Source organism: Strigops habroptila, chromosome 2 (assembly GCF_004027225.2).
Source record: "Strigops habroptila isolate Jane chromosome 2, bStrHab1.2.pri, whole genome shotgun sequence".
NCBI classification, from domain to species: Eukaryota; Metazoa; Chordata; class Aves; order Psittaciformes; family Psittacidae; genus Strigops; species Strigops habroptila.
Window position 1 is genome coordinate 21,833,359 of NC_044278.2, and position 23,998 is coordinate 21,857,356.

The 23,998-nt window shown below is 40.5% G+C and overlaps 1 protein-coding gene across 4 annotated transcripts in view; it reads right to left on the reverse strand.

The window, feature by feature from the left end:
* Positions 1 to 14,251: 14,251 nt before the first annotated feature.
* The window catches only part of NRIP1 (nuclear receptor interacting protein 1), an 80,680-nt gene continuing 70,933 nt past the window's right edge, over positions 14,252 to 23,998 (reverse strand). For all 4 annotated transcript variants that reach the window (XM_030476179.1, XM_030476180.1, XM_030476182.1 and 1 more), the window contains one exon: positions 14,252 to 23,216. In XM_030476179.1, coding sequence (XP_030332039.1) covers positions 19,361 to 22,849 — 3,489 coding nt within the window. In that variant the 5' untranslated portion in view covers positions 22,850 to 23,216 and the 3' untranslated portion in view covers positions 14,252 to 19,360. The remainder of the gene's footprint in view (positions 23,217 to 23,998) is intronic.

The following is a 23,998-nucleotide window of genomic DNA, read 5'->3' on the forward strand; positions in this document are numbered from 1 at the left end:
TTTTTATGACTAGCATTAGGCCCATGTGAGGAAACAGTGACCCTGGAGCATGCTTTCCTAACGGCAACCAGTACAGCTGTTTCTGACAGGACTGCCCCAGCCTGCTGCATTTCTGGGTGCCTTGCTGGGAACTCAGAGAGGCACTGCCTCCATGGTTCTAACCTAAACTGCCCAGGGAAGCTGAATACTTGCTACCTTTTCTTTTCATTCTGTAACACTGAATCAACCTTGTCACATACAGGGAGGTTTTTTGTAGCCCTGGCTCCAGGTAAGCTCTGCCGTTGCAGAAAGCTAAAGCGAAGTGTTGTGACACCGCACAAACCCCAAGGTGGGGCATAAGAGTATGACTCAAAGGCCATAACCAAGCTTCATGCTTGATTTACTGTCACAAAGATGTAATCCTACCACTGTTCCTAGTAAGCTCATATGAGAAGTAGGGCACATGTCAGCTGAAGCTTAACCCTTTTAAATTTTTCCCTGACTGAACACTTCTTAGAGAAGGATGAGGATTTAGTCTCATTTTCTATGTTATTGCAGCATTGGAAGGTCTTGGATCAGACTTTTGGATGTTCAGCTGACTTCTGGATCTGTGGCAAAGCACGGCAAAGCAATGGCTTTAGGCAGTGCCTAAGTTATTTGGGTTTTTTTTTTAAAAAGAAGGCAGATTCTTTCTGTGAGTTGTTAAAACTGCAGTGCTGGGACTAAACTCACTGACCTACTTTAACTTTCTTTTTGAGTGGCTGAGTTTCAGACTTATCTTCATTTTATCTGAATGTTAAATATTGCTTGGTTTTCAGAATTATTGTGCATGGCTCTGTCTGTAGTCAATCTCTTCTCTAGGTAGGTGGTTTACTGTCCTAAATTTCCATTACTAATTGTAGTCACTCCTAATGAAAACAAAAAGCACTGTCCCAGGCTATAATATCAGCAATGCATGCTCTCATCCCCAAAAGAACTTCAGACATCTGGGGCATTATGAATTAACTACTGCATCTGAACACATTAACACAAGAATATGCAAAAAAAAAAAAAAAAAGGAGTAATTGCAAAGTGTTTGTTGCCTTAAAATCACAACAGCTGACAGCTATCAGAGCACCCAGTCAGTCTGCAGCAATGGAAACCAAGTACTTGGGGGAAAGATTAGCCACCAGGGGCATTACACATGATTGGGCTGTCAAATTGCAGAAGAGAGATACAAACTTTTGAATGCTCTCCATTCAAAGGCAGTTGCCCCAACTCCATCAGTTCATCTCAGTTGTTGGAAAATGCAGCCCCAGAGCTTCATTCCTGGTGGGCAGATGTCAACATTCTCATGCAGTGCTCCTTTTCGCTCTCTGAAAGCCGTCTGTCAGAGTCTCTGGTCTGAAAAGCACACCGTTAGCACAAGTTTTTCTTGCGAGGAATTTTCATGCTTCTCTGCAGATGTAGTCCTGCAGACCTGAGTTTCACCAATGTGAAAAAAGAGTAGCAGTTTTGGACACAGAAACTTCCCCTCCCTTCATTTGGTGCATTTCAGCCTGTCACTCTCTTGGTTTGTGGAGTGGCTGATTCCTCCCTAGCTGGTGACTCCAATGACTGGCTGTATCACCATTTCTCTACACCAAACAGATCTTGCTGTTGGAGAAGAAAGGTCTGTGAAACCCTTGGTCAGGCAGTCAGTATCAGCTTGTGCACTCTTCTGTATTTCTCTAGTGTCCGACTCCAAATTTCTCCATGGCAGCTCTGGAAGTCATCACATTTCCTTAGACTACCTCGACTCTGTTAAGTAGCTCCTAGATCTGGGCGTAGTAGAGATGTCATACTAGCTGCAGTATTTGTCTTAGCAAGACCTAAAGACACAGTGATGGTGCTGATTGAGCTGGCTGCGAGATTTTATTGGGTCGCTGGTGGAGAAGAGTTGCCACCAGCAGAACCACTCTCCTCAAGCCCCGTCTCCTCCTTTCTGAGCAAATCCCAAGTGCCTCTGCGAGCCTTCTCCTGTGGGGTGGCATGATGAGCCTTTTGCTCCCAGGATGGGAGGACTTGGGAGGAAACGCCAGCTACACCACATCCCCACTATCCCCATTTGGATTTTATGTCTGCATTGCACCTGACCCGGTCAGAGCAGCAGCATGACCCAGCCAGAGCAGTACATCGGTACATTTGGTGCCAGGAGAACAGGGCACGAATAGGTTTGGCATGATCTGGATGAGCCTGAAATAATCTCAGCTTTTGGCAGAGCTGACAGAATTTGTAGCAGGAGACTTCAGGCTAGTCAGTACTCATCATGAGACACAATAGATCTGCTGCATTTTTAAAAATGTATTTGAAAGAAAGGTTTGAAAAGTCCCTTTTCTTCATCTTGATGGGTTTTTTTTTCTTTCATTTTTTTTTATTATTATTATTATTTTCTGTGGTTCTTTCCCCCCTCTCCTTTGGGGCTATACATCAAAAATACACCAGTGGGTGGTGCACATCTTACAAGCAAATTCCATATATCTTCCAGTGCCCTCGGATACCAAAATCCCCCTCCCAGTATTGCCTACAGCTCCCTCAGACACATGGTTTCCCAGAAGGGCTGGCCAGCTGCAGAGTCTCCCCCCAACAAGGAGATAGACCCCAGTGCTGTGTCTTCCTCCGGCCCTTTGCCTTCTGCACTGCAACCAATTGCTTGTCTATAAAAACAGAAGATGGCCTGATTAAGACACAGGTGTTGTTCAAATCTTGGGGAAAAGACTGGTGTATGTCCTGTGTCTTAGCATAAATACCCCTGGAGGGTGAGTTTCTCTCCTGTGGCAGATACCCAAAGGACAGGACAAAAATATTTGTACTGAAATTAACTTATGCTGCTGTTTGAAAAAAAAACCAAACAAAACAAAAACCAAAACCCGCCACAACTTCTTTAAAACCCGTGGTAGCATCTCTTAATCAGTGACAAGAAATGTACAAACATAAAAAGAAATATCATACCTGCTTCACAATGCTTGAGCGCTCTCTATGTTCCTCAGTGCAGATACTCTAAACGTTGCTTTAATATAATCTCCCAAATGGTATACGACACAGCTTTTTTGGAAACTTACTTATGCGGATTCAGAAGCCCACAGTTTCTTTTGCAGGAGACCTTTGTGTACCCCTGGAACGGAGATGTAGGCTCAGGCAGCTTCCCAAGCAAAGCCATATGCAAGCGCCAGGAGCTACTCACAAGCATGCCTGAGATCTGCATTTCATAGACTTCATACTAGCAGCACGGTCACACATTTCCCTTGTAAGTCGATAAGAATCAATCACAATAGGGTTTATCAAATAATTTCTTGTTTACTGAGCTGTAATTTACTTGTGTACAAAAATGTAAGACCCAGAAGTGTTTGCAAGTTTAATGTTTGTGCTTTTCTCTGTTTAAGTTGGGGCAAGTAACAACTTGCATTAAAATATTAGAATCAATTCAGAGTGACACTGTACCACTAAAACTAAATCAAAACATGGGAATTGTAAAAGATAGGGCTGGCACTGGGAGCTGAGATTAAAATTCACAAGCACAGCTGAGTTTGGAGTTGTCATGGTACCAGTGCTACTATGTGTGAATCACAGTACCATCAGATCACATGCTGAAAAGCAGCAGTTTTGCCTGCATACAAAGCGAGTAAAACCTTGGAACTTACTGTTTTGTATCTTCAAGGAACTCAATTTTCACTCTAATCTTGTAATCTCAATCCAAAGTTTAGAAACTGGTGAGATTTCAGAAAAACCGATAATTTTCTGCAAGCTAGGTCTGATTCCCCACTGCCACGGAGTTGCAACTCTACAACTTGTGGATTAGGTCAGAAGCACCAGGAATACCCCAGCTCTTCTCACACTGTTGGCCCTCACAGAATGTTGAAGAAACCTGTGGCTTGCTTAGGCAACTGTACGTTGACCATGGCAATAGTAAGAATCAGCAGAATCTCTGTCTGTAATCAATGCTTTTATTACTATTAGCCGTTTTGTGCTCTGCAGAGAACCAAGCACATTGTAGCATGGATAATCCATCGCTATCTTGTTAAACTTATTTTGCAAAATTTTACTTGAATATGTAGGCTAAGGTTTGCTCCCTTTATTGCTATGCTCCTAATAATAGCGTGCAGCCAAGTGTAAAAGATCTTCTGTCTTCTCAATTAACAGACTATTAAGTCTTCCCCTAAGAGTAATAAACTCCTGTAATCTGGCAGGGGCAGCAGTCCACAGATGCATTTTTTTCCTCCCAAAGTGCACGTTTCTGTTTCTGGATCTGTGCGAATTGCTCTAAACAGATTTTCCTGCTCCTTCCTTTTCTGGTTGCCTCCATGACAATATACCTACACAGAATATACAGTCACACTAACATACATGCTAAAGTGAAAAGTCATCTGGTATACAATTAAATCTAAATGGTTTAAAAATACTTCTTTCATTTCATCAAGTATGCCTGCATCTTTTCTTGTGGTACATGAATGATCTTTAAATAATGTCTCTCAACAGCAGACATTTTTCTACCAGGGCCATAGGGACTCTGAGCATCCCTGGAAAAGACAGCTGGAAAAGACAAACTTTTAGTCAGGATGGTTGAACTCACTGACTTAAAAGCGTCTGCACTGTTATGAAAGAAACACAGGAGGTCATAAATTCCAGAACCCCTGCTCCGAATCGAGGAGTTGAGGAATGCAGAAACTGAAGATAATAGCAAATCCCCACCAAATGCATAGTTAGGTATCTGGGGAACAGCATGCAGCTCACCTAAATTTATATCTAAATGCACTGTTGTTTAGTCTAAGTCTCAATGATCTCCATAAAAAAACGTAAGCAAGGTCAGTCTGCAGAGGTGAGGTGTTACTGACACTCATCAAGTTACATCAAAGGAGAGCCAAAGATCACACCCAAAAGAAACAAGCCTGCTTTGTTTTTACAGAGTTAAAACAAAGGCTAGGCTAGGGTTGGATCTAGCGAAGATCCAAGGACAAAAGATGTTCTTAGGTCATTTTAAAAAACACAAAGAATTCCTTCCTGAAATTTATGTTCTGAAGATTTGGAAGAAAGACCATCTGCCCCTTCTCTCCATAGTTTGCTGTAAGGAACAACCAGGCTCATCTGGTACCTGTAGCTGCTTGGCTCCACTGCATATGTGCAGCACACAGTAATATTACAGAACAAGAGAAGGTGTGAGTAGGTTCTTTTACAACTTATAGAGCAGATAAGGTCATCTACTTCATCAGACTCTGTACAAAGCCATGGCTGGTGTGAACCCTCCCAGTAGCTATGCCATACCAACAGTAATTTATTATTTTCTTGTCCCTTGCAACCAGAAATCAGGAAAACTCCTTAAAATTCACTGCTAGGAAGTCCCATTACATATTTTTGAGCTGGCAGTGATAAGATGGAATTGTCAGTGCTAATCTTCAACTAAGCAAAGACTAGCCTTGGGTTGCAGTGCAGGGACCACCCACACATCAGGCTATGCTTCTGTGCTAGTTAAAAGCAAGTAAGCATAAACAAAGGGAGCACTCAGGGACTTGGAGGCATCTCTCTCCACATAGCCTTTCCTGTTTTTACCTCACCACAGCTCATTTTTCAGATCCAGATGACACTTCACTTCTCTGCTAAAATCTCAAGGCCAGTCTGATGCAAAGCCCTGAGAGCATGTCTGCATGGTCATTTCTCTGCTGTTGTGGCCGTGCAGACGTACCTACACTAGCTGTAAATGTGTTGGCGTGGGCACCAGCAGCATTTCCAAGAACATCAGAGCTTTTAGCCAGACACCTCAGTGTGTATTTCAGATTTCTTGTTGTATTAAATAACTGTTTTTTCACTTTTTTTCTCTTTCTAGGAAATTTAATAAGTAACTTCTTTCTCATCCCACATTTAGTCTTCCTTTTTTTCCTTATATTTATTCTTGGGTTCACAGAAATTTTTTTCAAGGGATCACTGGGGAACCCCACAGCAACAGGCCCCTTCTTCCTTTTCTGGCCACCTCCATGACACAGACCATAGATAATCATTCTTGTTTCAAGTTGTCAAGAAACTTGTCAAGAAACAACACACACTCCCTCCCGAAATAAGAAATTCCAATGCCTAGGTAGGGAATTTATTCCTTAAATAAATCCTTCTCCTCCTTTATTTATTTACCATTTTTTCTAAATTTAATAAGATTTTGAATGTTCTGGCTTGACTCAACTCGTGAAAATTAGCTCAGTACCATCTGTAACCAGTGATTCTTGGCTAGCTCTAGAACAAGCTCAGTTGTTATTTTGTAGCTCCATACATTCAAATTTTTCCCTCTTTTCCTTCCTGCTCTGATCTTCCCCTTACTGCCTTCAAGTCCCACCATAAAACCTTTCCCTCTAGTTCAATCTGCTTCACTTTTCTCCGTGCCCTCACAGCCTCTTCAAATGAGAAGTCATCTTCCCCTGGCTTCAAGGATAAAATTCACCCCATGCAGAGGAGCCAGTGCCAGGTCCACTTAAGTCTTCCAAAGAATTTCACCTCGGATGACTTTCCCCTCTCCTTCTCCTCCAGACTTACTCCTTTCACAATACTTTTCAACAATGACCTCAGCCAGATTCCTTCACTACTGCTAACTTGTACCAGCACTTAATGTACTTTATGTGCCTGCAGTGTTTTTTTCTGAGTTTGTAATAGGCTGCAAAATCCTTGGAGCATGTCTCATTATATTTTTGTATAGCTCCACTCACTCTCTCTCTACTTAATAAATAATGGCTACTCTACAAGAATGCTCACTGTATACCCTGACTGTCTTAAATATCAGCCCTTACACTTCTGGCTTGCTTAATTTTTTCTTTTGTCTGCAGGAGTCATTGTACCCATCTTCTGCATGTTTTTAGGTACACACACATACTGATTCACATTTCTCTCCACAGAAAGAAATGCTAACATAATCCCCTGCACCGAAATTCCGTATTTAGCACCTAAATGCAAACATTTTGGATCAGCTGGGGACAGTCAGCTTTAATGATTTTCCCACTTCCTTATTCTTCAAGGAAAAGTTCCCCTTCCCTCTCAAAAACCTAATCAGAGAGTAGAAAAGCACTGTTTGTGTTGTGTTCTTCAAGAAAAGCTGTTTTAGACATGAGCCCCCATGTTTAACTTGCCCTGCTGTTGCTATAAGAAATATATGGCAGATGATAAACAATATGCTAAAAATACACTGAAATCCTGACACTGGAACTAAGCCTAAGTGAAAGAGCTTTATGGTGAGGAAAACACAGGGAGGTGTAGCCTGGCTGAGAAAAAAACACTGGCTCCCACAAGCAGAGTCGCAATAAGGCTCTTTCATTGCTGCAAGGTCTTATTTACTTGTCCAAGCCTATTAGGGGTTAGACCTGCCATACAATTGCAAGCCTGGGGTCAGCTTTCACACATTTCCGGTACAAATCATAGCCAGTGCTCTGCTTCTGCTTTGGTTACTCCATACTCTGGCTTCAGAAACCTTTCTTTCATTTTCTTCATTCTCACTGGCTTTTAAACTTGCTCATTTAATGCACTGCAGGTGAATTATATTTCCAAAACGTTTCTCTTGCAAGTACATTTTAACCTAGTTTTACTCAAAGGTCCCAGGTGAGATGACCAAAGCAGGGGGAGGGTTACAGAGTGTGATTTAAATAACCAGCACAGACAGGAAGCAAAAGAGACCGGAGTTGTGAAGTTTACCTTTTCCTTTGTGATCTGTCACTTGAAAGACATTTCTGACAGGCAGGTTACCAGATCATAGCAGTTGCATCATTTCCACAGATGTTCCCATCTAATGGGAATCTTCAGATTTAGGTGCTCTGAACAGGAAAGCCAAACCACATGCTATTCATTTTAACACACCAAAACCTGATATAGGACAAATTATACTCTTTTGTTTACCCCAGATATATGTGCAGTTGATATTCCACTAGCATTCAAATCTCCTGAAATCAAAGAGAAGTCTTTTTTTGGTCTATTTAACAGAAATCCTGACATGCAGTATAGCCATGTGCCCCCCCCCCCCGAAATCTCATGAAACCTGAGCCAACCACAATGCAAACCCGGGTTTTCTCAATCATAATTTGAGGACCATTCCTCTTCTCCTGGTGAGGATGATAGTAGGAAAAACAACCAGTCATGACAGACTGCAGGCACCACCTGATAGGAATACAGACCTCATCTATACTGTATATAGATGCTGTAGCTAAAGCAACCCTTGCTCACGGCAGGAAGACTGCAGCGATTACTGTAAGAGTGATGATGTAGCAGCTGTAACTTCTGCTATGAAAACGAAAACATACCAAACAATAACTTCTATTTTTACAGGAGCCTCATCATTTTGGCTCTGTAACCTGACCTTGTTTGCTCAGATGTTAAAGCAAAGCATCTGGTACCATAATACTCCTCCTGAGGTCCTTTTCTGCATCTCTGTCTTAAACCAGCCTTTCAGCAAGCCCAACCCAGTTATGATTCCCTCCAGGCTAAGGATGCTATCATCTACCCAACCGGCCACTGTTATCCCCAACCCCACTGCTCAGCAGTAGCAGCTATGGCCAGAGTGGCTCCATTATATTGTCCCTTTTTAGCACCTCATTTAATCCCTGCCAGGTCTCAGGTAACACCTGGAATTTGCATACTAGATAGAAAAGACACAGAGCATCTTTCTAAGCCCGCATTGTTTGACCAGTCTACTACTGTAACTGTCTCTTGGCCTTGATGCCTTTCTGGTCAGAGCATTCTGTGCTTCACCACCTTCTGATCTGGTTCCTCACTTCAGGGACTGGATTTAGTCCAGTTAAGTGCTGGCCTCATTCATCCAATTCTTACTCTTCTGGTTCCCACTCCAGAAAAACACACAAGACAGTGCATCAAGCAGAAGAGAGCAAACACCAAGAATTCAGCATGGCTCACCAATAAAAAAGGGAGCTCTACCCTACCCTACAGATGTTTCTAGAGTTATTGAGAGTTAGACATATCATATGCTGAACCCTCTATTTTCCTGCAAAGCATGGGGCTCCATGCCACAGGTAGCCACGTTCCACATCAAAACGAACAGCACCACCTCAGCCCCTGTGCAATCATGTCTGCTTTTGGCCAACTGAGCACATGCTCAAAAGGTGACACTGGAACAGATGTGCTGTTAATGCAGGGTAACATGAATATAGGGGATGCCTGGAACCCGGCTGCTACTTCTGCAGCCCAGACAATATGTACTGCCAGAAATTTCCATGTCCCCTTCATCCAAACTGTGAGGTACAAAACCTGAACTAGTCAGAAACTTATACAGTGTTCAGTATCTCATATCGGCAACATTACCACTTACTGGTCCAGGCATCCCAGCAGTAAGGCACAACAGTTAGCCTGGGTCAGAGGAGACTTCTACTCCACGCACAAGGTTCCTGGTACTGTCAGGAGACGTTTTGCAAGCAGAATTGTACCATGTTACAGACACGATTTGAAATCAAACAAGGGATAGCAAGCCATATTGCTCTAGTGTAAGCACAACATAAATGTTTATGTAAAAAGAGAGACAAAGATGACAGGAAAACTGGAATAGCACCTTCCTTACTAAAGTGAACCAAATTGTCAATTGCCAAGCAGAGGTGGGAAGACAATGAAAAAATCTGTTGAAGCCACAGGATATAAAAAAAGTAATTTTTTTTTTTTTAAATGTAATTAGCTTTATTCTTTGACCTTCTATGCAAGTTTTCAAGAGTGGGATGTATTCAATACAATGGCTCCTGTCTGTTTCTAGACAGTTATTCCTTGCACTTCTAAATGAACAACTGCAAATCTATGCCATGCAAAAACACAGGATGATTCTTTTGGCTGTTGACACTTTCTGCAGGGGATTTCAGTACCTTCTATCTTCCTGTACCAGCAGCTGCAACTCTTTGTCAGTGGTGAGAGCAGCCACCACCAGCTCCCAGCTCTCTGTGTCAGACCTCATGCAAATGGCAGCATTTGGCCCCCTGGGAAGCAATCGCTGCCCAACCATTGCCATTGTGCATTCCCTCTGGGAAACAGGTGGTGGAACAGAATGGGAGCAAGCAACAGGCTGCCAGCTGGACCAAGCTGAGGATGCCCCCCCGCAAAAATACCCTCTATCTCATTCTCCTTCTCTGTCCTTGGACTTGCACCTTCTCTTGTGTGTCATGTTTTAAAACAGCATTTTTTTGGGGGGGGAAAGAAGGCTTGGTGGCACACACTTCACTTCTTTCTGCCATAGTAAGCAGCCTCCTAAAATAAAGGAAAGAGTTACTGCGGTAGGTGCTGTTAGATGTCATCACCTCTCAGTACACAGGCACTATGCAATGTCCTGGGTGAACACTTTCAGTAGGAGAGACTGAGATATATCATTTGATACAGTCAGTGCATAATTTGCACCTTAGGCAAATACTTATTTCAAAGCAATGTTTTATCTAAAATTATATTTTTATTTTTTTTCCTCCTCCACCCTTCATGGGTGATGACTGGGCTCCTGCGTAGCTTAAAAATGAAGATGAAAGGACTCAAAATAATAGGGAAGAAGAACGGCAAAAATGGCACGAGGTGGACACGTCACTACATGCAAGGATTAGCTAAACTAATTCCTTTCAGATTTGCAAGCATGTTTACAAGCTGACTGACCAGCTACCGGTACTTCTGCATCAGGAAATGTAAGGCTTCTTTTGATTTTAGATTTGGAAGTAAGTAAACTTGCATGAGTCATACTCTGAGATTTAAGCAATGATAGTCAGTATATTATCTATAACATGACTATCTGCATAAGATTTTTGTTTCTTGGATGTATCTAATTCTTGTTGCAGATGCTAATGAAGACTTTCTCCCTGTGACCACATTGAATAGAGGAAAATGAGGTGAGGTTAGAAAGTAAACGGCACTCAAGAATAACATCTTTGTAGCTTACTCTCCTTCTCTCTCTTTCTTCCTCCTTCCCTTAAATTAACTGTGGCCCAAGAGGTCACATCCCCAAGTTACTGGTTTGCCACAGCAAACGCAAAGGACAGGCATGCAGATACATACAAGCACAGGGGTAACACGTAGCAACTGAAGAAACCCAGGCTTCCTGCACGACTAAAGGAGAATCACATGCTGAACCACTTGTAAGGCATGTGAAAGTTCATTAGGTTTCTTTAAAAAAACCCATGAGTTTCTTTCACTGTCAAATGTGAATAACACATTTAGAAAAAAAAAAAAAAAAAATGCATAATTCTAACAGAGGTATTAGAGGAATTTCCTTCCATCTTCCACAGAACACCTAGTAAAGCTTTTCCCAAGTCATGGCATACAAGAGACTGAGCGTCAGGGCATCTGACTCCAAAACATACTTAGATTTCATCTCTTACTCTTGGTACCAGTGATAAGATTTGGGCATGGGTTCTAGACAGGAAAAGCTTGGCAAATGACGACATTTTGCTGGAGTTACAAAGGTGCAGACAGGCAAATATTAAGAGGTTACAGCAATAGATTAGATATAACTCTGCCCTGGCAGGCACCCACAAATCATTTGCACAAGCTACCTTTGAGGTCTATGCTGGAATTTTCAGAATTTCTGAGCATGCAACCAGGTCAACATCAGCTTCAGTAAAGACTGGGACCAGAATAGCCCAGTTTGCCTCCCATTTAGTGAGAGAGTATCCCCACCTCACCGAACTAGACTGGGCAAAGAGAAACAAGATCATCTAATACTATGAAGGGGGACACAGTTATTTCTCCATGTCTCCCTAACACACCAAGATGCACTGAAGGTACATGTTCGGTTTAATTGTGGAGGCAAGCACTAAGCTTATCTGACTGGCACAGTTGCAAGCCAGAAACATTTGTTTTGCATTCAGTTAAACTCTGAGTAGTTTAATCAGAAAAGTAATCTGGAAATAGTGACAAATCTCTTTATTCATTAAGAGCAAGCAGTCCTTAAAAAGTCAAATCAAAGTAGGCTGCTGTGAGCTTAGATCAGCATATGCTCTTTCATTAGTGGCATTGATATTTACCAGCAGAGAGGATTTTCATGCCCTGAGTTTATGCCATGCTCCCTTTGAGTAACTCTGACAATCAAAAGGAAGTAAAAATATTATCAACAATTATTACCTGCATGTCCTAGCTACTGCTCGAGGCTCATATCAAGTCCCCACAGACATTCTTATTGGTGCATTACACATCCCTAATACACCAAGCTGTGCCATACAGAAAATCACTGTCATTGTATTCTTCAGTTTCAAAATAACATTTTTCTTGACAAAGTTTACAGTCAATGAAGAATAATTTGCTTTACTTTTCTTATATGTAGACATGTTTATATTACCACAAGAAGTTTTTTCTACTCTGATAAAGGCTTCCACAATGCACAGGGCTGCAAATGACCCACCAGAGACCACATTCATCCGCGATGCCCACAATGCTGGAGTTAATTTCATTGTGGAGCATAACATTGGGCTGCCAAGTCCCATGAACACAACTGCTGTATTTTTCCCCCACATTTTGAAATCTCTGAAGGACAAACTTTCACTTCTTTATCCAACAGCTGTTTTGGGGGGGCGGGGAGGAAGGGGGAAAAAAAAAAGTCATCAACATCACATGCATCTTTCATTCTGTGAGGAACAAATTGAAGATCAAGAACATTCTGCATGACCACAGGTCTGTCTGTAGAGTTCACTGGCAGTTTGAGGCATTTTTGAGAGAGTTCAGTATGAATCACTAAGCAAATGTTGTTAATGCTCGCCCTGAGTGAAATGTTCCTCCGAATATTTACACCTCATCACCCCACAGGCTGTTTAGTTTACCATATACTCAGCTCCACAGGTCTGTTTGTTCTGGTAGACACAAAGCAAGTTTTACTTGGTGTTACAGCACAATAAATTGAATAAATACAGTGAAGTTACAGGAGCCTGAACTCCCCCTGAGTAATAAAACAAAAATAAATGATATTCAGGTTCTCCTAAAAACCATCCTAAGACATCATCACTTGAGAAATAAAGGCATACTGTTGGTTTTGCTTGGTGGGTAGAATCAAAAGGAACCAAGTCAGTGAGGAAGCATGTATGCCAGAAATTATTTCCAAGCTGCACGCCATTAGAACCATAGAGTGGTTTGGGTTGGAAGGGACCTTGAAGATCACCTAGTTCCAACTCCCCTGCTATGGGCAGGGACACCTTCCACCAGACCAGGTCGCTCAAAGCCTCATCCAGCCTGGCCTTGAACACTTCCAGGGACAGAGGAATTAGAAGACTAGACTGGCTCCTCAAGTACGTTGCTTTTTCATGTGGCTGTATTTTGGCTTAGTCATTTGTCCCTCAAATCAGCGCAAGCCTACTGACAGACAGAAGTCTGGGTCATGAATCTTCTCTCTCTGAAGCACAGCCGGGTATCACTGGTGGCATTATATGTGTACTTTAAGAAAAAGTATCCAAAGACAGAGTATCCCAATCTTAATCCATTTTGGATACCAAAAAATCAAAATGCTCAGCTGTATACTTCATGAAGCTGAAGTATACAGAGATCTATGAAGTTGGAACTACTGCTTTTAAATTAACTTTATGGATTATAACTTATGCTTTCCAGAAAGCTTCCAAAGAATCTCACACATGCCTATTTATTGCTACAAGATCCGAAAACATAGGATGATTCATGACAATAGCTGTTACTGTTATCCAAGACAGTAACGATCCAAGTGCTTACTTGCAACTGTACAGCTCCAGACACAGCGTGGCTATACATCTTGGAACAAAAATTCTCTGGAGAAACGGCACTTGCACTAATGTCACAAGTTAACTTAAAAGCTGCAAAATGTGATGCAAATGCACTGTTAAATCTTTGTATAGTCTTCACGGACAAATTGTGTTCAACTTTTCTACACATTTGATTAAGACATTAAATTGAAAACAACTAAAGTACTCTTAGCGATATTGACCAATGTAGATTTTAGCAGGAAAACACCCCTTTCCTGCCCTGCACAGGGGACCGAAAAAAATGTTTCAACATTTGCTTAAAATCATTTTCACATGAAAATCCCCATTTAGAGGTTTCCAGTTTATGGTCACTGATTCCAAGTTAATAAGGAGAAGGGTATTTGAATAAAACGTAATACAATGCTTTGTAAAGTAAAGCTGCTAATCTGATTTAGGTTGTTTCATTTCCAGCTCCATGATTCTCTGTTTCCAGTCAGTAGTTTTGAAGGCTACGTGTCCCTTGATTCCTTCGGATATTTTAGTTGCCAGAAATTTATATCAACAGCACTGATGCAAAGAGCCCACTAACACTCCGATAATGGAAAGTACACATGAAATAAAGCAGATTTAAAAACCATCAAGACAATGCATTTTTCTCATTTATTCAAATCTTCTGCAGGAAGTAAACACTGAAAGATTTAAAAAAACTTCACACTGCAGTATGTACAGTTTTGTGACATCACATGAGGAAATTAATTTCTAATAAAAATGAGACCAGTTAGATAAATTACTGAAGACACATCACAATAAAATTGGTTGTGGTAAAATCCCAAAGTCTTATGTATGGCAATGAAAATCAATATTCCTTTGTTTTACAGGGATGGAACAGTCCTGGTACAGTATTTCAGTTATGTAAAACGGAGTCCTGAACTTACATGACTGGTTATAGTTGTATGAGTACTTCATGTTTTAAAAGTAGTTTTGCATTTTTTTCTTTTTTTCCCCAGACCCTTTTGATTTGAAGCACATTCTTTCACAAAGCTAAAATACCACAGCAGAAGTCATGTCCAGAAGTGGAATACTGTTGTGTTTTGAACTGACCTGACTTGTTAAGACATTTTTTTTTGCCAACGCACAGATGCACAGGGTCCCCCATGCACTTTTCATGCAGCAGGTAATCACAACTTTAAATAAAAGTATTTTTCTATACATTCTTCCAGACTTGCAACTGTATACATACATGCAAAAGTTTTTAAACCTATGTGATCGTATTTACACTTATACATGGAATATACATAACAAAAAAAGATTAAAAGGTTTTTTTTTTCCTTTGCATTAGAACAATACAAAATATGTATTTTTCATTAAGGAAACCACTATTTACATCACCTTTTAAAAACCAATTTCAACATATTATAGGTGTAACAAGTCAAGATATTTACATTATATATAAATATATATAATATATACTTACCAGTTTACTCCTCTGCAAGATATGGCAGAGAACAAACTGGTAATATCATGTCACTGACGTCAATGAGAGCTGTAATACTTTCACCAACATTTAACAGGGAAAATTTAAACCATTCATTTCTCTCTTTTAAAAAATTTGTAAATTAAAAATTTAAAAACATTACTAAGAGAAATGGCTAAGAAAAGTGAAAGTTATGGCTGAATTCCCTTTTGATCTTGTAATGTTTATAAACTTCTCAAACTGAGCTACTCAGTTACGAAGTATCAGTAGAGAAGCCCTCCAGCAAACACCTTTGATTCTGTGGTCATATGTTACCCCCCATCATTTCCTCAAACTTTGGCAAAGGAGACACTGGAAATCTGGTTATCTTAGTCCCATACACTTCCCTCTGGAAAGAAAAGGCATATCTGCATGGCAATTGCAAGTCCATCCCCAAATCTAGCTAGCTTGAGTGCTACACCACCACAGCAGTTGAAGTGGCATGAGCCTGTAGATGCGCCTCAAGCATGGCATCAGGCACTTAGCACCCGAACTGCTGCTGCAACCGTTCACAGTTAAGCGAGGTAAAGTTAATTCAGCTGTAAGTCCCAAGGGGCTACCATTACAACCTTAAGTGCGGTATAGACACATCCCTTAACTCATTTCTTCACTGCTTCATGAGGTGGAGGAAGCTTTCCCGCAGCAGTCTCACCCAACTACAACTGGGATGTCTTCTCCCTTCCCTCCCCGCTCCTTGGATGGTGAGATCCCACAACAGCATCCATCAATCCTGCACCGCTTTGCCTATACAGCTACTGCTGCCAGTATCTGACAAGGCCCCATTTTTCTTCAAGTCTATAGTCTAAAGGCCTATCTAACACTTCTGCCTCCTGAGTTTGCAAAACTATCTTTGAAGCTTCCACTCCCACAGACTGGGCAAGCATACTGGACAGCTAAAATGCATATCCTAGCAGCAAATGTCTACTGAACCAAAGAGATAGGAGTTGCTGAGAATACCAAGCATCACTCAACAGATGACCTTGGTCTTTCATTCATCTACAGGGATGGGTGGAAATTGAGGATCTTTGAATTGCTTGGGAAAACATGGTCAGCCCTACTGGTCCCTCTGCTCGTATAACAAACCCAGCTCCTGCACCCCTCTTTTCTGATGGAAAAGTCCACAAGGAAAATAATTGTGGCTCCTTTTCACTCACCCATGTTACAAGATAAAAAAATGATTAAAGAGCCTTTGGTCCTCAGGTTTAAAGGCTGTAAATGTGGATGGGGTAGAAGACTCTCTTCCCTAGGGAGGGGTAACAGTGTTACTGGAGAATTTCATATAGGAGACTGTTGCCCTCTTAGCAGCTGACTGAAGAGCGTTCAGTCAGCATGCTCTACCTTCTCTCTCTCAAGGGCCTCATCATTATGTTACAGGCTGCTTGAGTTTGCAATGTCTACAAGAGGTAAGATTCTTCCATGAACAGCATGTCCTAAACTTAGAATTCGTGTGTATTATAGTTTACTGACGTCTGTGAGAATGGTAATACCCTTTCATTAACATCACCTAGAAAGCAAGCTAAATCATTAACTGGTCAAACTGTTACCATTTTAACTTAAATGTTTTATAAAACTTTAAAAACTAAATGTTCAAAAGTATATATTATAACAATAGACTACCATAGAACAAATACATAGGTAAGCACACTCCTAGACTCCAATATTACTTTTTGTTAGGGTTAGACTCTCCTCCTTACTTTTCATCTCAACTTTGTTTTGATGAGGTTTTTCCAACCAGATTTTTTCACATTTATTCAAGCTGCATTTTTCTGTGGAGCCCTTCAAGTAAATTATAGCCCTGTATTTACTCTGGGGACCATCTATTATTCTATATTGTATATATTTCCTAGCTATATACATGTTGTTTCAAGAAAAATAATCAATTAAGACTTTAAGAGACATTTAATGGATGGAACAAATACCATCTTTTTAATATTTCTGCTGGGTTGACTCATATAAAAAGAATTCAGTTCACTGTCAATCCAAAATATACTTTATCTTGTTAATGATTATTCTATGAGACATCTGAATTGTCATTGGGCCACTTATAAACGCAGTATTAAAGACAAACAAAATTTTATATTATACTTCAGACAATGACATTTAAAATGATACTAGATTTGTGTGAAGGTTTTAAAATATAAATCTTCTTTGTACAGCCCATTAATATATTATGCTTCACCCAAAACCCATAAAAATATATCTTTAAATTGCTCTGTTATTTCTCATATAAACCAGGGGGAATGTTTTATATTGGATATTGCCAAATATTTGTGTTCCCTAAAAGAAGCTATCCCCTGGAGAGGCAAAACAGAATAGTGGTGCATTTTCCAGCTGACAGGCAGGAGAAATCCTTTTCAGTAGGGACTGCACTGGAAAGAGGAGAAACTGATCCTAGGGAGGGGACAAGAGGGGACAACAGCTCACTCTGTTTCAACAAGCCAGCAATCTGGGAAAAGGATCTCTGAAACCAAACCAGAAAGGAAAAGAGCAAAATGCCCCATCACTCATCCCTGCTATGCAAACATGAGATGGACAGAAACAGCAGTTTCGTCATGTCATCAGCTCTCAAGGGTAAAAACACTCAAAATTAAAACAGTGCAGCTTTCATCATCTGTGCAAGCCAACTACTTAACTGCCTGTCGATAGCATGGGGGATTATCAGTGAAATTAGAAGCTACAGAGAATATTTTTTTTTTTCCAGGGGAGTAAAAAGTTCAGCAGAACTTATGGTTGCCAATAATGCATGTAATTTAGAGGAACTGGATTTTGTCCTCCTCCTCCCCCGTGAGAAATAAAGGCTGCAAATGGAGTTAACACTTGACAGCGTTAACAGGAAAGCAGAGCCGCATGGCTCTTCCCTTGCCAGCAATTCTTTTAAGGTGTCTCAGCTCTGATCGCAATTTTCAGTTACTCCCATCTCAGGCTGATATTGCCAGATGTTACAAATCACAGCACAGGTGGGGATTGAAGAAAAGGGCAGAGGAGGATTTCTCAGACATGTCCCACTATCCATTACAGAACATGACGAAACCACAATTTTATCCTCAGTGCAACCAGAAAAATTATTTGAAAACCAGGTTTTCTGCAGTGACGGGGTAGTGCTTTAAACCATGCATCAGCTGTTCAGAGAGTAATAAATATTGGCAGAATATGGATTCTTTTCCCTGGTTGTAGGAAGAGGCCAACGCATTTTTCATTAAAATCCTATTCCATCTTTGAGTGGAAGCCTGAAGTGCTGCTTTAGTGCAGTTAGTAGTGTTCTGCAGGGGAAGCAGGATGGTGCTAAACAGACATTTCGTTTCACAAACTTTCCACCATTTTCCTCACCAAATACTTGTACCTAAGCTTTCTTAATTGTACTATTCCAAGAGGCATTTTGGCTTTCCCCTTTTAACCAGGGAACTGACAGGAATGTCCTGAGAAAAGGACTCATGTGGTACTTCATGGCCTATGAAAATCTGCCTTTTGTATAAAAACCTAGAAAAGGACCTTAATCGTAACTCCTAACTCATAACTATGCATAAAAATTTGGAGGATGGCATTTATCAAGAGCAGGGCAAGGAAGAAAAATAGATTTTACACCACTATTCTGGCAGGATCACAAACAAGATTTAAAAATAACAATAAAAATTTTGGAAGCACTGAAAAATACATTTCAGTGCATTTCATTTATTAACACTGACACAAGTTTTCCAATATGATGAGCTAACACCTTGGACGGACTGCTCCATTTCTTAAAAGTTATTCTTAAAATTTCACACACACACAAAAAAAAAAGTACACTGTCTCTATGCTCAGGCTTCCAAAAAATAAGGATTATTTTACAGAGAGGGAGCAAATGCAGTATTACCACCACCTAGGCTGTATGCTTACACTTTATGTTATGCCAAAAACTTGCAGATCCAAATAAGACTCTGATCAAAAAGTACTCATAACTTAATCTCATACATACAGAAATGTCTTGTACAAATTACAACCTTTCTAGTTTCCTTGTGACAATCTACTGTAAAGCAAATTTTATCTACATGTATTTTAAATAACATCACCAGAAAAATAAAAAGTTTATCAAATGAAAATATGCTTCAATTAGACCATGCTTTTCTAAAATCATGCTCAATTTATACAGTAGTCAAGTTCGTACTCATTTTTATTTTTTTTTTTTTTTTTTTTTTAAACAAAGATTCAAAACCACTGATTGTAAACTCACTGAGGAGGCTGTAATTTATTCTGGCTCTTTTTTGATTGTTCGCACTTTTTCCAGAAGTCCATGCACTTCTCCATTCACACCATGTTGATGAGCAGTCTTACTCCCCATATGGCTGTTGTAAGGACTTCTTAAGTTAGTAAAAGGAGTTTTAAGCTCTGCATCAGATATCAACTCCTCTTTGATGGTAACATGAGTTGAACTATCAGTAAATGAAGGTTCATTCCAAATTTCTTTGTCATGTGCTTCTTGGCTACTAACAGAGTTGCCGCCTTTCTGTAACATATAGTACAATATTGGATTGGTTTTGGTCAGTCTTGGAGAGTCTTTTTCATAATCATTCTTGTCCATACCTGTGATTACCCATCTGATGGGCCCTTTTTCACTGGGCATGGGACACATGCTAAACTGGTCAGACTCAAGTCTAGGTACTGTACTCCCCAAATGTTCAGGGAAGGGGGAACCAGCAGGACTTTTTACTGTTACAGGATACTGAAATGTTCTATGATCTACACAACTGTTCTGTTGCACAGCGCTTCCCATTAATGCATTTACTGACGAAATGCTGAATTCAGGTTTATTAATTGTTGCACTGGTTTTGTTTCCTTTTTTCTTGCCCTCAGCTAGTATGTGATTCCTATGTTGTGACAGATCTCTCTCACAGTTTTCTGAGAGAAGCAGCTGTTTCAACACATTAAAGCCTTTACTATCTCTAGACCAACTCCTATTTTCACTTTCATTATTTGAACTGTGACTTACAGTGTATTTATATTCAGCATCACTTCTGCTGAATTTCAGTTCTTGCTGGTTAAGCAAAGGCCCATACAGTGCCTCGGTAGGAGAAGCGTGATTGTTTGCAGCATCAGACACATTACTTTTCATCTTTTTTAATGGGCTTTCCAAAGGCTCAGCATGAAGCTTCCTCTTCTTCGGTACTGTGCAAAGACTCTTTGACTCAAGGTGTGACAGCTCATTGTTTCGTTGACTTCTGTCCAGCTCATCTGCAGGGTAACTGTCTTGATTCTGCCTCAGCAACCTACTTAGCAGGCCGTTTTTGGAAAAAGAGAAATCTTGAGGTGAAAGTGGCTCAGATTTCAACTCCTTGGATGCTGGAGAAGTAGTTGCATTTCTCTGCAGCGAATGCACAAATCCTTGAAATGCGTTATCCTTGCCATCTCTTACTGGTTGTGCATTTGAATTATAAGGAATATTTGATTCTTCAGATGGTTCAGTTTTTATTTTCACTGTCAATATTTGCTCGTTCAAAGCCTTATCTGTCTGTTCTTGAGAACTTTCATCTCTTAAAAGCATCCTCTCTTTCTTTTCACTTTTACCTTTATTGGGAGTTCCCAGAAGAAGCTGAAGGACAGTGCGCCTTTCAAGGAGATTCTCTATTTCCGAACCCGGAATTCCTTGTTCAGTGGGTGCAGGCTGACAACTGAATATTTTGTTATTTTCTTCATGCGTACCCAATTTATTCGTAAGCAAAGGGCTGTTCAATCTATCAATCAAGCCAACAGGTTTATCTGTGTTTCCTGCTAGCAGGTGTTTACTAGTTCTTTGTTCTTCACTTGACATGGAAGTCTGCATGCCACACTGAGCAAGGTTCTGCAACAGTTTGCTGGCACTGAATGCCGAAGAGTTCTGGGGACTATCATTCCTGCTCAGCTTAGCTCCTTGAATTTCTTTGCTTTTGGAAAGGTCTATCAAATGTTTAGATGCAGGATTCACCAGTCTGTCTGGCTGGATGCTGCAGGCATACGGTGGTGAACTACGCTTGATGGCTAACGATTGGTGTGAGAGATTTATAGGAGAATCTGCTTTTGTAGAAGCCAGTAACGGGGGAGTGCTTAACGGAGTCATTCGACTTGCACTGGGACTGTCAGTAATTGGAGTCCTTTTACCAGTCTGTACAGTGAATTTTGCCACATCAGCTGCACTGTGTGGTCCCTGAGGGTCAGTAATCTTGTCTACCTTTTCTTCACTCTTATGCCCAAGTAACAGCTGAAGTAGTGTTACTTTCTGATGGGGATTAAGCTTAGAAGCTTTTGGAGTGTCTTTCTCTTCCTTGTTCTCTGGATAGGAAACTTTTGGATCCCAGTTGTGAAGCAAGGACTGAGTCAGGTTATCCAGTGATGCAGGTGGACCTGCATTTGGTTTATCTGTCCTCTGTTTAAAGGATAGGTCTATAGGAAGACAGTTAGAATGGGAGCTTTCATCATCACTGCTGTCATCCTCTGTAAAACTAGGATTGTTGTCTGAATACTCATCAATAGTTGTTGGTGTGCTGCCGTCTTCAAAATTGCTGGCTCTCTCACTCTGTTCACGCCCTTTCATGTGTTTGGTGGTATTCTGGCTTTTCAGCAGATGCAAGAGCAAACTGTTGCTGGGAGAGGTCTTCGGGTTACTCCTTTCCAAAGTACTTTTGTATCCCACAGTTTTGGGAGATGAATGCATGATTCCCACTGAACTCTGAAATGGTGCCATATTGCTTTTGCTAGATACTGGTTTGGTTGATGATCCTGTCTGACCATTGAGATGGCTTGTCATTCCTTTTGCTAAACCAAACTGGCCAACATCTTTCTGAGTGCTTTCTTGTAATCTGGCCATAGCTGCAAGTCTCTCACTTGCTATTTGATTTGCATTTTGTGCTTTTAAAGCATGTTCCCTGGAGTATTGCTGCAAGTGAGCTTCACTCGAAAGGAGTAAAGCTAGCTGGCTGCATGCTACGCTGGGCTTCGGCGAAGCAGCAGGACTAGATCGTTTCTCTACCATGCTTGCAACAGCTTGCAATCTTGCAGCACAGGACAGTGGCTCATTTATCACTTTAGGTCCACTTTGCACCACATGAGGAGATTCTATAAACCTCTCTTTGGAAAGGTTCTTTGTTATATCAGGCAGGCTGTTGTCCAGCTTCTGATCTTTTGCTTTGCTCTTCTTCAGTAGAGTCTTCAGGTGACTGGATGCAACACCATAGCACCTTAAATCTTCCTCCACTTGTAAAGAATCATGGTTAAGAGAATACCCTTGCTCCTTAAGGCTCTGCCTAATCTGCTGTGACAGAGCAACACTCTGCAGCCTAGAGCTGAATGACTGAAGCAAAGAGGCAAGTAATGTGCTATCCTGTTTGCCTTTAGGCACATTTTCAACCATGCCAGCTAACAAAGCTTCCTTTTTTCCATCTAAATCCACAATGGAATCAGACAACCGCCTTCTCTTTGCTGCATTCCAGTCTTCTGAAGACTGCAACAGTCTTGCTTTTTTGAGGTGCAGCATGCCAGATCCCTGATATGTATTTGTATTGAGAACTGGACCATTACTTTGACAGCTGGGAAATATATTTCCAGAAATCTTAAAGTTTTGATCCTCTCCACTATGCCCAGTAGACTTTTTGTCAACTGCAGTACCTGAGCCTCCTGCTGCTTGATGCATTAGTAATCCCTCTAGGTAAGTTAGAACAACAGAATCCTGGTGCATCTCAGAGCCAAGCTCTTCTCCATGAGTCATGTTCAACAAAAGTTTCCAAAAGGGCTCTGGTTCTATTCACTTCAAAGACTAGTCTTGTTGTAGCTGAATCAAGATGCACAGTTAAGAAATAATAGGCAGATGTCTACAGTGCTTTCTCACAGACTTTCAGAAACAGTACAAAATGTCATATCCCAAGCAGGCTTCTTACAATGTATATTGTTTGATGAGCCAGGTTTCCAATCATATCAATCTGCTGTTATTTAGAATATTTACGAAAGCTGTCTAGGAGGAGCACTCAAAATGTGGTTCCACAGTAATCAAGTTCCACTAAGTATTTGCCGCCTTCTTTCTCCAGGAAGCCAGCTTGTTTTTCATCTTTTCCATCTCCACCAAGCACATAAAATTCCTAAGTGAAAAAAACAAAACAAAACAAAAAAACAGAAATAGAAGATTTAGGATAAGACTTTTTAAAAAACCCCACAACAACAAAACACATTGTCTTAGACAGAGATTCAGCATATATAGAGCAATAAATATTCGCATTCCAGAAGAAATGAAAAATTAAGTAATAGAAAAAGTCTATGGTTAAACTAGTTTAAAGAACTTTGTGAAAACAATTCTGAGACAGAAAATTTTATACAAAAATTAAGCTTAACTATCAAGAGCATAGCTACTACAAGTGTTCATCAAATTTCTTTATCCTACAGCTCAAAATAAGGACTGTCATGAAAGGAAAATCTTAAACCACTATAATTTTTTTACAAAAATTACGTTAGATTTTACTTCACAGTTGCATCAACCTTTCTTCTTACTATGTCAATACACAGGATATGCAGACTATCACTCTAAAAGAGAATTTATGGGAAAAGGCATGCCTAAAATCTACATTTAGGACAAATCTGTATTCAAATAACAGAACAGGTAGCATTATATATATAAGTACATTTTCATTTGGCACATAGATGATATTGCTAAAATTAGAAACCAAGTTGTCACTGCTTCCCAGAACTATCTAGTAATATAAAATCTAGTACAATAGCACAGCAGGGAGGAAATCTGTTGTTTTTACAACTCCCAGCTACCACAAGTCATTAGAAGAATCATGTGATGGGAGTGGTGAAAAGAGTGCTTATGTTCCTGATATAACATAAATCCTGGTATTAAAATCCTCCCTTCACTGGAGGATTT